The sequence below is a fragment of the Myiozetetes cayanensis genome, unplaced genomic scaffold (genome assembly GCF_022539395.1).
Source record: "Myiozetetes cayanensis isolate MyiCay16 unplaced genomic scaffold, myiCay2020 scf2-11, whole genome shotgun sequence".
Taxonomy (NCBI): Eukaryota; Metazoa; Chordata; class Aves; order Passeriformes; family Tyrannidae; genus Myiozetetes; species Myiozetetes cayanensis.
Genome location: NW_026087411.1, coordinates 23,532,021 through 23,545,806, shown reverse-complemented (window position 1 = coordinate 23,545,806; position 13,786 = coordinate 23,532,021). Strand labels below are relative to the sequence as shown.

The 13,786-nt window shown below is 52.2% G+C and overlaps 1 protein-coding gene across 1 annotated transcript in view; it reads right to left on the bottom strand.

Moving 5' to 3' along the window:
* The window catches only part of PKDCC (protein kinase domain containing, cytoplasmic), a 36,514-nt gene extending 28,828 nt beyond the window's left edge, over positions 1–7,686 (bottom strand). The window contains exon 1 of the mRNA XM_050314228.1: positions 6,641–7,686. Within this exon, the coding sequence (XP_050170185.1) occupies positions 6,641–7,303 (663 nt within the window). The 5' untranslated portion in view covers positions 7,304–7,686. The remainder of the gene's footprint in view (positions 1–6,640) is intronic.
* Between the last annotated feature and the right edge of the window lie 6,100 nt (positions 7,687–13,786).

The window sequence follows — 13,786 nt, the reverse complement described above, 5'->3', positions numbered from 1 at the left end:
CACACAGGGCAGAGGGGGCAGGCAGCAGGGAGTGAAAGGGTAAGTTATAAAAACCATGTGCTTCTCTGTACAATTCTGTCCTGGTCATAACTAATTACAGGACAGGATATTGACACAGTGGAACGGTCTTGTTCATTCACAGTTGTTCCCATGAAAAAAGGCCAACAGCAAGGGAGAACTTGATCATACCCACAGCATCCTGTGGTGACCAGTGAGATCTCCAAGCCACTGTACAGAAGCAGCAATGCTGGGCTCTCCTCAAAGAAACTGGATGAGGTTGCAAGTCATCAGCCCCCATAAAGGAGGAAGAAATTCAAACCAGAGTCTTCTGGAATGATTTACATGGCACATAAAACTTAGAAGCAACCATAGAAAACATTCAACAAACGACTGGGATTAGTTTTATGAATGCTACTTTCAAAAGTAAGGACAATGTAGCCCTTTTAACTTATGTGATGGCACGTGCGTTACGGAAAGCTCTTCCTGCCAGCAGCTTTGCAAGTTGAACACCCTCTGCCATCCCAAGCAATTCAATTGGGAAAAAATGTTATTTGGTGACTTCAGCATCAAGATGCGCAGCTTGCCTTCCAGGGACACGAACAGTTAGAGCTGATTTGCAATTGTATCAGCTCTTTGCTTCCAGCAGCTTTGGAGTTCTTGTTAACAGATCCTTTCTTCACTCTTAAAAGTGCAGGATAACATCTGCGCCTTTTGGGAAGCAGTCTCGCAATAAAGAAGCACTTTGTGTAATTCTTCTTTCCTCGCCAAACCGCATCTGTCTGCTCTCACTGCCCTTCTCCACTCCACCCGAGCTCCTTGGGGCTGTGGGGACATCTGTTAGCAGATGCAGGCTGTCTCCACCGAGCCATCAGTAGGTGGCACTGCCTGCTTTTTTCTCTCCACCCACATGAATGTCCAGTCCCAACACCTTATATCAAACCACCACTAACAATTTTGAAGGGTGTCGAAGAGAATTAGATGTCTCATCTCCTTCAAGGTGCACCTACGGCAATGTCAAGCAATGAACTGACTGGGACAAAAAAGTAGCTCCATCACTGCTCACCGGACAGCAGTGGTGGCAGCAATTTCCAGAGGTGGCCAGCAAAAGGTGCAAACCTCTCCTGTCACTGACAAGACCTGGCAGGCTCATCTGTCTGAGATTTGAAGTTCCTCTGATCCAAATGCCATTTAAACAGAGAGCATTAGCCTGGTCTTGTACCATGTTGTGGCCTCATTTGTGTTTAGCCAACCTGTCCCAGAAGAAGATCAACTGAGCTATTTTAGAAAAGCATTAGATAGCATTCCAATGCAAAATGACCCTCCTACTTGCATCAATGCCCTATTGATGCATGTATGGAGTGCACGGTCAGACTCCAACCAACCCCAGCTCCAATCTGGAAGGTTAATTTTCATTAGGTACTTGATTTTGAAAGGTTTGATCCCCAAGAGCTGGGAACCTCTGCTGCCCCGTCCAAAACTCAGAATCACACATTCTCCACGTACTCATCCAGCTGGTATCTGATACTGCAGTACTTTTCTCAGGCCAGCAGTTCTCAAAGATGTGATGATCAAAGTGCATCCAGACACAGATCAAGACTTATTGCTGGAAATCCTGCACCACCACCACTACAAAAGGGATTCAATTCAGTGCCCACCCACTGGCAACAGGGAAGATGTCCCTGTGTAGTTGTTTTCACCATAGCATGATCTCCCCTTCCCCCACCCTTCTGTGAAAACAACTGTGGATTCCTGCAAGAAGGATGGTGAAGGACCAGACCTTCAAGAGTCCATACACTCCCTATGTAAATGTGCTTGTACCGGAAATTAATTGTATAATGACTTTCTTCAGACTTGGAAAGATTGTCTATTTCCACCTGGAATAAGCAAACTGGATACAAAGCTTTATTATTTTAATTCTCACATTAAAATTAAAAGTGCCCTATCCTGTTGGCTATGCATATGTATAGGGAAACCATCAGGGTAAGAACTTTTGTTAATTATCGTATGTAAAGAAAATAAAATCTTGTTTAAAAATAGGTATTTAAAAATACTGTGATTGGCTAGCACATCCTAAGTCTATTTGTCAGCAGCAAGTGATGTATTATTTGAAGCACTATTTTACCTAATTAATTTTCCAAGAAACAAATATTCTCACTGTAATCATCATGACCACTTAAAAAAATCACTTACAAATACAATAGAACTAACCGAACCAATTCATACAGAGGCTGTTTTGATGTTTGGATGGTGACTTTTTAGTGCGGATGCCATTTTTGTATTTCATCTGCATGTTTTAACTTTACACTACAGCTAAATACACCAAACGAACCGGCCTTGTCTGGGTAGCCAGCGAGCCATTGGTGCTGTTAGCAGCTAGTGTCTTCCATCAGCCTCAGACAAAGCCAATCCTTTTCCCTGAGCTTTTGTGTGTATTTTTAAGAAAGCGGTAGCTCCTTCTTAAATGAATCATTGTGAACTCACACTGGAAGTGCTGATAAATAGCTGTCACAGAAATAAGCTTGCACTTTTCCAAACATCTGAGGTTTCAGACCTTCCCTCCCCTTCTCTTCAGCAATGCAAACGAAGAAAGAATGGCAACACCCTTAATTCTGATACTCCAGGGCTATAATTACACTATTACAGTAAATCAAACATTGCCTTTGTGTCACTACAATCGTGCTCGTTGTTTGAAATTAACTGCAAATGGTTTGATTTTCTTTTCTTCCTCAAATATGGGCAGGGAGGAATTAAAGCACACTAAATCATCTTCCCCACTAAAATGCACGGAAAGCCAGGATTCAGACAGCAGCATTTGAACTCTGCAAGAAAAGAAACCACAGCATGGAGGGAAAGGGAGAGATCGGGCACCGCATTTGACACAGAGCAACTGCAAAGCAATTAGCGGGCCACTAAATCCAATGTTACAATAAATCAGTGACCCAATTCCCCCTCTACCCCAGTGCCCTTCATTATAAAATCAACTTTAATGAACTACCCCTCTTTTCCCCACTCCAAAGCAAATATATTTCCACTGCAGCCTGCACCTGCCCTTCTCAGCGGCTGCCGCCCCAGGGAGCCTCGGGCAGCCCCAGACTGCAGGGGCAAGGGGGGACGACGACCCAGTGCTGGCCTTTCATGCAAGTGATGGGCAGAGCACAGAAATAAAAACAGGAAGGCAAGCTGCCTTTGCCTCAGCATTGCCTAATGTGTAACCAGTCTCCCTCTTGTTGGTTTTCCGCGTTTCTTTTGCTAGACTTGATTCACCACATCTGCCAGGGCTGACACATCTGGCTCCTTCCCCAGGCAGAGGGCACAGTGGATATGTCATCATGTTGTCTGAAGGCACTGGTACTTTCTGGAAAGAGCTCTTTTCCCTTCTATCATATATTGTACAATAATCAAGTCTTTTAAAAAGGATGGCTAAAAAAAAAAAAAAAAAGCTGATTTTGACAAGAGACAGGCCAGAATGAGAACTGCTGAGACAGTAAAGAACAAGCCTGTTATCTTACAAACTACACTTCAGGCTGTCAGCTGCCAGAGATTTACAGGAAAATCCCCTTTCCTAGGACTGAACCGACACAAAACTTTATTTCCAGAAAAAGAAACTCAAGAACGCACTCACCCTAACTAGCCCCTGACCGGGGCCGGGGATGCTCTGGAGAGGCAGGGAGGGTTACAGCTCAAGGCAGGGCGGCTGCCGGCCGCCTGCGTGGATGGGTCCCCGAGGCCGCTGCCTCCCACGCCCGCAGCGTGGGGAGGCGGAGGAAGATTTGCCTCCAGCAGCCCCGGTTCGCCTCCAGCCCCGGGCCGGGGCCGCGGGGACCCCGCCGGCCGCAACCGGAGGGGCGACCGGGCGGGTGCCGCCGCGCCGCCCAAACCCTCCCGGTTCCCCGCACCTGCCCCAGCCGGGTCTGCCCGCGAGCCTTGCCCTCCCTCGGCACGGCAGGGTAGCAGCAGGGTGGCAGCAGGGTGGCATGTCCTTCCTGCTATTTATAGCACCCGAATCCCATTTGGGTATGCCGGGAGTGCCGGGGAGGGGGGAAGGAGTAAAAACGAGGTAAGAAGCATAGACGGGAAAGCTCCCGGCCCTTGATGGCCCCAATAGATGTGGTGTCGTGCCTTTGGCAGCCGTAGCTTGTTGCGGTCCTCCAGCTCCAATAGGAGCTGAAGCGCCTGTCAAAAGCCAGGGGAGAGGAGGAGATGTTGGCCTTTGAACTGATTTCCTTCACCTCGACAGCAAACCCTGGATAGTGAATTCTAAGCCCTGGGTCGGCTTCTAAAAATCCATCATATGGTCGGCCGATCCCATCCCCTTTGACATTTTAACAAAGTCATAATCAATACAATTCATGCTATTTGTCGGTGCCCATTTTCTGCACCACTTGTAGAACTCCTGCATGACACGAGAGACTTGCTCCTGGCGCACAGTGCTGCCCCGACAGTGCCTAGACAGACACTGTCAGGTTGATTTTTACGATCTCCTTTCAAGGTTATGCCTTATCATACGTTTGTCCCTCACTCAGGCCACAGCAACCTATCCCTGTGCACCCCTAGAACGCAGCGGGTTAAACAAGGGGGAGAGATGTCTGGGGGCCCAGGGGTCTCCTACTCCCAGCCTGGCAGCACCACTGGGGCTAATGCTGCCAGGGGGCAGGCAAAAGAAAACGCAACCACAAAATCAGAACGAAACTGAAAACGTGTTTCTGATTTAAGTGTAATCTATTTTTAAATTGGGTGGCATGTAAATATGAAGACCTAATTAACAGACAGGATTGTTGCCCATGAGAGCATTTTCCCAGCACGGAGGCAGGGCGTGTTTCTTCCAGTGCTGGTGGCTTCCAGTGCCTGCTCATCCTCCAGCTGCTTCTGCTCCAGCCTCCTTGCCACGAGACACCCCAAATCTCATTTTTGCCTCCCCCTCCAGAGTCCACTTGACATCCCAGAATGGAGGAGTGAATTACTGCAGCTCCTCCAAGGTTTGCTGTGAGGGGAGCAAGGGCTGTGGGTAGCTTCGACAGCATTATAGGAGGATCGCCCTGCTCACACATGCAGGGGACAGACAACACACCCCCCCTTCCATTTTGTGGGGAATGGCTCCAAATTAATGCCAAATTATTTTTTTCAGACGAGAAAACTACACACGAGTAACACGGGAAAGAAACACTACTGCCTACCAAAATGACTCACAACTTTAAAAACACACACTTCAAGTTCAACCTGGCCAACTCGCTTACACTGAGGAAAAAAAAAAAAATCTTGGGGGGAAAGAAACATCTTCTCAGAGCTTACAATTAGGGTGTGTTTCCTGCTGTCAATACAACCAGTAACGATGGCTGCACCCAAGCACAGCTTTTCCAAAAAGAATTCATCACAGCACAACAGGAGCAACTAATATCCTTCCTAAGAGCACAGGTATTTGAGTATTGCAAGACGTTGTTCACCCTATGCATTATAGGTGGACCTAGCACTACAGAGGAAAGAATTTGGACATAGGAAGGAAGGAAGGTTGGTAATATCTATTTTCTTGCCATGGATAAATAATGACCAGCCTTTCTTTGAACAGTACATGAAACTCGAGAGCTTTGATCGCTGGGACCCGAAGTTCTCGTGGGGGAGCTGGTACTCCTGCTGCAGCTGCTGAAGAAGAAACACAAAACTCCTTTACCCGATTCAGTTCAAAAAGCACCTACTGTGAGACCGTCTGGTCTCATGTTCATTTTTTATTCTGCAACGCTCATGCTATGCGAAATGTAATAGGAATTTCCATACCAGCATTTACATCCAAATGGACCCGCTGAGATTCATGCTGATGTGTAACAGTCCTACAATGCAGCCCCTTCTGGTAAGTGCCGCGGTGCCGGCGCACCGGCCAGCAGGACTCACACTCGGCCTGTCCTGGGTGAGCACGCCGTGGGCTGACCCGTGTGCCGGGGCTGCGTGGAATTAGCAGGCGCCGCCGCCGAGGCTGCGCCCGCCGGCAGCCCCAGCAGAGGCTGCCGGGGTGACCCGCCGCCTCCGCCTTCTCTCCGGAGGTGTCCGGAGCCTGCGGCTCTTGCATTCAAGCCCGCCGTTATTTCCCGCATTTGGGGAGTACTTTCGGATCTCCGAGTTCTTCCTCAGCCTTCTCCCTCGCCCCTTTCCCCACCTCAATATTCATTTTGTTTACGAGGAAGAGAGATCAGAGGACGAGCGGCAGGGCCGGCCGCCGCAGGGGGATGCCGGGCGGCAGGGGGAACGCGCCGCATCCCGCACCGTTCCCCGACCGTGCCCCCGGACCCGGCCAGGGCGATTCACTTGTCAACGGGGGGTGAGCACCGGTGCTGCCAGCGGAAAGCGCCCATCGACGCGCCTCCTGCCTTCCCCGCTGATACGTGAAGGGGAGAGTAGGTGCCGAGCTGCCGTGCCAGGGACATCTGTCTCGGCGACCGCCGGCCCCCACCGTGCCTCTCGGCGGGGTTGCGGCTCCCCGCGGAATAGAGTAGGGGATGTGTGTGCAAATTCCTGGGAGCTCCGCGGCACGGTCCCGGCTCGCTCCCCGCGCACGCTGGGAGTGGTGGCGGCAGTTCCGACAGGTTGCCCTCGGCAGGACTAAGAAAAGGGCGGAAAACCAGCGCGACCCACCCGCGCCCGACCCGCGTACCTGCAGGACGTTGGCGTGGCGCAGCCGCTGCAGAAGGATCATCTCTTTGACGATCTTGTAGGCGGCCAGGCGGTAGCAGTCCCCCAAGGCGGAGAACTGCCGCACGCAGTGGGCGATGTCGTGCCCGCCGAAGTCCACAGCTTTCAGAGCCACGGCCAGCGTGCGGTTGAGGACCGCCTTGTAGACCGCCTTGGTGTACCCCGAGCCCAGGTACTGCACGCCGCTGACATCGCGGATGTCGCGGCAGCCCAGCAGCGGCGGCTCCAGCGAGAGCTCGGCCGAGGCGCCCGCCCACGGCCCCGCCGCCGCTCGGCCCCGCGGCCCCGGCGGCCGCGGCTGCTCCGCCGAGGTGCGCGGCGGCGCCAGGTCCATCAGGCGCCGCTCCCGCGGCCGCAGCGGCCGCCGCCCCGCCGCCGCCGCCCGGTGCTGCCGGTAGCGCAGCACCTCCTCGTAGCGCTCGCGGATCTGCCGCGCCAGGGCGGCCTGGCCGCCGCCGATCTCCTCCTCCGGCGGGTAGAGGGGGGCGCCGGGCGGGGAGGGGGGCACCTCATCGCGGGGCGGCGGCGGGTGCTCGGAGCCGGGGATGAAGAGGAGATTGAGCAGGGTGCCCAGGAGGAAGGCGAGGCAGCAGCCAGCCGCCACCGCCGTCTTCCTACGCCTCATCGCCACTTCGCTGACGGCTTGTCCAGCCCTTCGGGCTTCTCTCCTTTCGCCCCTTCCCCGGGAACCAGCTCGAGGCTTTTTTTTTTCCTCCTTTTTTTTCTCCCCTCTTTTTTTTTTTTTCTTTCCTCCTGGCTATGCCGGCGGCAAAGCGGCCCCGGGCGCTCAGCCGGAGCTCAACCCCTTACGGCGCGCCCGCATGACACTTGCCTCCCTGCTTTTAAGGCTCTGAAGCACTTATTATTAGCGGGACACGGGGAGGGCGGGGGGGATCCCCGTCCCGCTGCCCCCGCCGACGCGCGCTGATTGACAGCCCGGCCCTTCCCGCGGCCCGGCAGAGCAGCAGGGGGGCCTGGGAAACGTAGTCCCCCGGAGAAGTCCCGTCGGCCGCCGGCGAGCCCGGGAGCTGGGACTACATCTCCCAGGCTCGGCCGAGCCCCCCGGCGGGGAAGGCGCGGGGAGAGGCGGGGCAGGCGGGCGGACCCCCCCGTCGGGAGCTACCGCCGGGGCTGCCGGGCAGGGCGGGCCCGGGGCGCTGCCGCCGGGCGGGGTAGGAGCTGCGGTGATTCCTACGCGTGTTCGCGCAGCGTGGAGAAAGTCGCCCCGGCAGCGATTTGTGCGGGATGCCCTTGTGTCCGCCCCCCTTCAGGCAGCCACGGGGTGTGGGGGGTTGTGTTGTGCAAGCACCCACGTACCCACAGAGCCACACAAAGGAGGGAGGATCCGATACATTTTCCCTACCAAAATAAAGCTAAAGGAGGCGGCTGCAGCCAGGAGCTATTGGATTTGTCATTCGGAGTGAAAATTGCATCGGTCGCGCCCCCTCCAGCCGCGGCGCAAGAGAAGAGAGAGGAGATGGGGCTGCGTGTCACCCATTGGAAAGTACGGCCACAAATCACTGGCTCGGCATGGGGTAGCTCCTGCCCTGTTGGAAATGTGAATTGCAGGGTTGAGCGCTAATGACATGGTTATCCATCAAGCCCACATTACGATGCTGTTAGCAACTAATTAACAAATACAATCACCCCGCGAAACTTCCACAAAGGAGAGACCATCAACAAGAAAAAAGCCGTAAAGAGCCAGGCGAGGCAAAGTTCACCACAATGGAAGCAGGAAATCATTTCCAATAAGGGAAAGGGACGAGACATTTCGGTAATACACATAGGACAGACAATGGAAAAAAAAAACCACCAAAAAAAATAACAACAAAAAAACCCCCAAAAAATAGCAACCAAAAAAACCCCACCAAAACCCAAAAAAAAACCCAAACCAGCGGCGGTTCCCGGGAACCAGCGAGCTGTGATCGCCAGCGTTGCCCCCAGTACCGACAGAAACTGGAGCTCATGCAACCTCAGCTCCCGCTGTCGGCGCCCAGACGCGCGGGGAAGCGCTCGGGGACCGGAGGCAGCGGCGAGACCGAGAGGAGGCGGGCGGAGGCAGCCTCGGCAGGGGATATGGAGACGGACCGTCTCTCCCAGCAGCCTCGGAGCCTTGCTGTCGCTGCTTCCCGAGAGCCCTCCGCAGGCACCGGGAGCACGGCCCGCACCTGGGGTGGGCAAAGGCATGGACTGCTGCGGGAACCGGGCGCCCCATCCCCGCGGGAATCCCGAGCCTGGCACTAACCACAACAGAGAAGTGACGGAAGGGCGCGTAATCACCAATTAAAATAAAAATAACAACTAGAGAATGGGGTGTAGGGGGGGGGTGTCTGTACCCGGCGGGGCTCCAGGCTCCCGGGCGCCCAGCCCAGTCTCCGCGGGCGCTCCGCTCCCACACCCCGCTGCGGGCCGCCCCGCGGTACTCGCTCCGCCCGCCGGGGCAGTGCCACCTGCCCTCTTCGCGGGTGCGGACCACAGGTCGGGGGGAAGCACGCTGTGGGTGTTGAAGAGTCGGGGTTTTATGCTTGCTGCATCCCTGGGGGGGAGGCCTTTTTTTTTTTTTTTTTTTTTTTTTTTTTTGGAGGAGGAGGAGAGAAGAGGGTGAGATGGGTTTTTTGTGCTTTTGGGGAGGGTTTTTTTGTTGTTGTTGTTTTTGGAGGGTTATTTTGTTTCCTTCCCCCTTTGCTTTGTTTTCTTGTAATCGTTTCTGTTCTTATGTAGCGGGAGCAGCGTTTTACCTTTCAGCCACGCCAAAGCAGCTTGGTTACGGACTTCCCGAGTCAACTCGTTCCCTCTGCGATCAGCGGAATTTCACGGGGGTAGAGCACACGTTGCAAGCCGGAATATTTTTTTTTTTTCAAAGTAAGCGGGCTCATAACGGTATGAAATAAGTTTCCAGAGATGTTGTGACACCTGCAGCCCTCCCTGTTTTGAATGGGATCCCCCCAGTCCCCGCAGGCGACGGGAGGCTCAGGTTGCCTTCCCGCGGTAGGTGTGGGAGATCTGACTGTACCGGACCTCCCCCGCTGCGGAGCCCTTCCTCCCCCGACCCCTGGCAGGGCAGAGAGCTCTTGAAGAGATACCGTGCAGTATTACCCAGCCGATCATCCTAAACCGTGCGTTGTAGGCCAAGCCACCAGGGAGGGGGCCACTGTTGCGCCACTGTTAGCGCGGCGCGCAGAAGGTGCACGTCCTCCGGGGAAATCCCGGCGATTTGCCCGTGCGCTTCAAACTTGCACGCTCGGCTGGATTTACGGCTTGCTTGATACGAGCCAACACGTTCTGTTATTGCACAGATAGAGTCAGAATACAGTCGGCGCGGTTGTGCAAGCCGACAGAGGAGGGGCCCTGGAATCCGTACCAGCAAGTGGTGTGAGCTCAGCGGAACATTGCTTAGAGGCCAAATCGGAGGCGACCCGAGGCCAACTGCCTCGTGGAAGGGGGGAGCCGGGTTCTCCCAGGGGCCAAGCGCGCCACGAAAGCAGAGTGTGGCCCTGGGGATGCAGGCAGCCCCGTGGGAGCAGCTGAGGGTCCCCGGCAGGGTCAGCGCGGAGCGAGGGGAGATCCTGCTTTGCCAGGTACCTCGCATGGTACCCGCACCCCTCGGTGTTTGGAGGAGTGCACATCTTCCCGAGGCGGGGGCAGTGCCCACTTTTCCTGCAAAAAGGGAGGGAGAGGGCCCGCAGTGACACGGGGCATTCCCAGGCGCCGCAGAGGCTGCGCGCCCGCGGAGGTTGCGCGCCCACCGTGTTTGCGCAGTTTACGGGAACACAACCGGACCGCAAAACAGATGCTCCGTAACAGCCAGCCACCTGTTTTTCACATCATGCTCCGTCTCAAAGCCGGTTTTCTTCATTATATCCCTCCCGACAGATACCATGAAATACATCACTCATTTAGATATGGGAGCTGGCCTCTGGAGGATGACTTGCACGGAGCACTTTGATGTTGAGAGACAGATTTCAAAAGACAGAAAGCCCCTTCGATGTTTCTAATTACCCCGAAGCCGGGGTCTGCCACTGATTAGGGCGGCGGTGCCGGGATGATGCCGAGGTGGCTCGGCTCGGCTCGGCTCGGCTCGGCTCGGCTCGGCTCGGCCCGGCCCGGCCCGGCCCGGCTGGCGAGGAGGGGCAGCCCGCCTCCTCGATTCGCCCTGCCAAGGAAAACGACACGGGTGCATCAGCAGAGCTAAAGCCAACAGCGAGCCTCGTCCCGTGCTGGCGTGAGAAGGGGGCAGCAGGCTTTGTTGCACCCCCAGCGCCTCCCAGCCACGGGAGGAGGTTTGCGAGCAGGCGGTATCTGCTCCTGCAGTCAAGACCCTTTTGCAAGAGGCTGCACTGAAAGCATTACAGCCCTTGCTAACACTTCTGCTCACATGCGAGCCTTTTATCTCGGCAGCGCAGTTGGAAAAGCTGAATCACCGCAGAGAGAGTGAGGACTGAAGGGTATTTTTTCATATGCAACAAGCTGCTCTTTATTTGATCTTCACAGCCCCTATTGCTATCAATATTCCTAAAGCTGAAGGATCAAACACGGAAAAATTAAAACCATGCTACCACACTAAATAAGATTAAGATCGTGGCAATACACTGACTGTTCCTTGGGGAAATAATTTTGTTGCTGCAGGAGCCATCGCCCTCCTGGAGGCAAAGCTTGTGTTTCAGGAATGGGTGACGGGAAAGATGTTTAGGAGTCAGCCTCAAACCAAGCTAGGAGCAATCTAAAGTGCCCATGCTCCTGTCCCCCTCTGTGCTCCCATCCTGGCTGCATGGGCATCACTAGTCTATGGAGTCAATGAAATAAGCTCCACTATCCCTATTTTCAAGCGAGTCCCACTGTTGGTCTCAAGGGATTTTGACAGCAGGCCCCAAAAAGGAAGTCCCACATTTTCAAGCATTGGTAGCTTCAAGATCTCACTTAAAAACCACAACTGGAAACTGGGAGCTGGAATTGTTCAGAGTTTCTCCTGAGGAAGTTTATTCTTCCAGAAGTGTTCTGTGCTCGCATGATTCCTCTTTGACAATGAAGGAGTTGGTTTTTTTGTTTGTTTGGTTTTTTTGTTGGTTTTTTTTTTTAAATTACTTCATAACCTTTTGAATTCCTGGCCACCTGTTCTGGCTGCTGTGGAAGGAGAGCTTTCTTGGAAAGTCCAGCCTCTGACATGAGGCCAGAAGTCCCTTGCAAATAGAGTTCACGTCCTGCATGCCTTTTCACTGAGGAGTCCTCCATGTCCAATCTCTCCGTCATTCCCTGCTTTGCCAAGGGTTTTTCAGCATTCAGTGCAGGGTGGAAAGCTTCTCTTTCCTCAGGGATGTGGGGCCAGCATTGGACCCTTGCACATGTATATTTTGTAGCCTTTTGTAAGTTTTCTTACATGGCAAAATCTTTATAGTGCTTTTTACTTTAAGCAGGGTCTCTTTTTCTGGTGTTCTTTCTTCCTTTTCTCTCAGGAAACCCACTCCTGTGTATATTTGAAGCAAGCTGAGATGCAGCCAATTGTATTAGTTCTGGCTGGAGCAAAAATGCATAATGAAACACTGGATGTGTGGTTTGAGTCCAAAATAAATGGTCACTAGCAGAGCCAGCAAAAACCTACGAGCTCAGATAGCCTGTGAAAAAGGAAAAGCTTGGACTTTACCTGCAGTGCTCTGCATTTTTTCAGAGGAAAAAATGAACACTGGGGTTTAGAGGGCTTGGGAAGAGATGCTGGGGCACAGAGCCTTTTTCATTACATTTGTGAATTGTGATGATTCTTGCATTTTTTGTGAATACAGCATCTGTAAGTGGGAGAAAGTGTTTTATCTCCTAACCTGTTATTCTCAAAGCACAGCAGTTCAGTTTTTATGTGCCAGATGTCAGTGTGCCCTGATTCTTCAGTTGGGATTAAAGCTTCCCTGAAGCAGAGAGGTGTTATAAGGATAACTCCATTAATGTATGTAGAAATCTGGTACTGCAGTGATAAAGACCCTGTAAATATTTACACAGACAGACAAGCTCATGGAAATTTTACATTATTAGCTTAATCCTTCATTACAAGGAAGTAGTTGAGAAAGTCAGCAGTATATTACATTCACTTTTTTTTTTTTAATTAAACATTGATAACACATCTGGTGCTGCTTCAAGCCACAAGATTCAGAGGGTCACTCTTTTAAATATTTTACAATCTTCAGGGAAATATCAAGTCTCAGGCAAAGGAAAAAAATTAACATAGCTGCTATAAGAATAAATCTTGCCAGTCAGACCTTTTACACTTTTAAGAGTTAATAAAATAGTGAGTAAAGAACAACCAGAGAAAATAATTTATTTGGACATTCAAAAGCCTTTTGATAAACACCCATACAAGAAACTGCTAAGGAAACTTGGTAACCACAAAGTGAGAGGTAAAGTCCTGTCATGGATTAAAATCTGGTTATAAATGGATGTGGAATAAATAGCCAATTCTAGTAGGGAAAGAGATTAATAATGAGGTGCCCTAGAGAGCGAGACTCAGACCAATATTGTTTAATGCTTTATTAATAACCTAGGGGTGAATAGTGAAGTGGCAAAAGTTGATGTCAATAGAAAAGTACTTAGCTTAGGTCAGGAGCAACTCCAGAAGAATTTAATAAAATGGCAGGACCACATACAGAAGTATAAGGGCAGCTTGGAAAGTGCCTTCAAATCCTACAGCAGCCGTTCTGCTCCTCCTGGCTTGCGTGCCTGTCCCACATCTCTGCAAAGGTGAGGGTAGGTAAGGATGGGCAGATGTTTCTAATCTCAAGTACTTTTTCACTCCTCCCAGTAACTGCCAGCTCCCCTAGTTTGTTATGCCAAAAAGAAAGACTGAACTCCCACATGGCAGGCCCCTCTACCAGTCTCTGAATATACAAGCTCCTCCAGTAATTGTTTTAAAAAGCCAGTGTGGGTTCCCATGGCTGAACCTCCCCAGAGGACATGCCAAAAGCTCTAGAGGTCACCCCTCACAGCCATTTCAGAAATTGTGTGTTCGGTCTGATAAGCATGACATGGCAGCAAGCCTCAAGTCCACTTGGCCTAAGGATGTAACCTCCTGAGTGCTGCCTGCACGTGGAAAAACAAAACCTGCCAGTACAGCTGGATTGCAAGTATC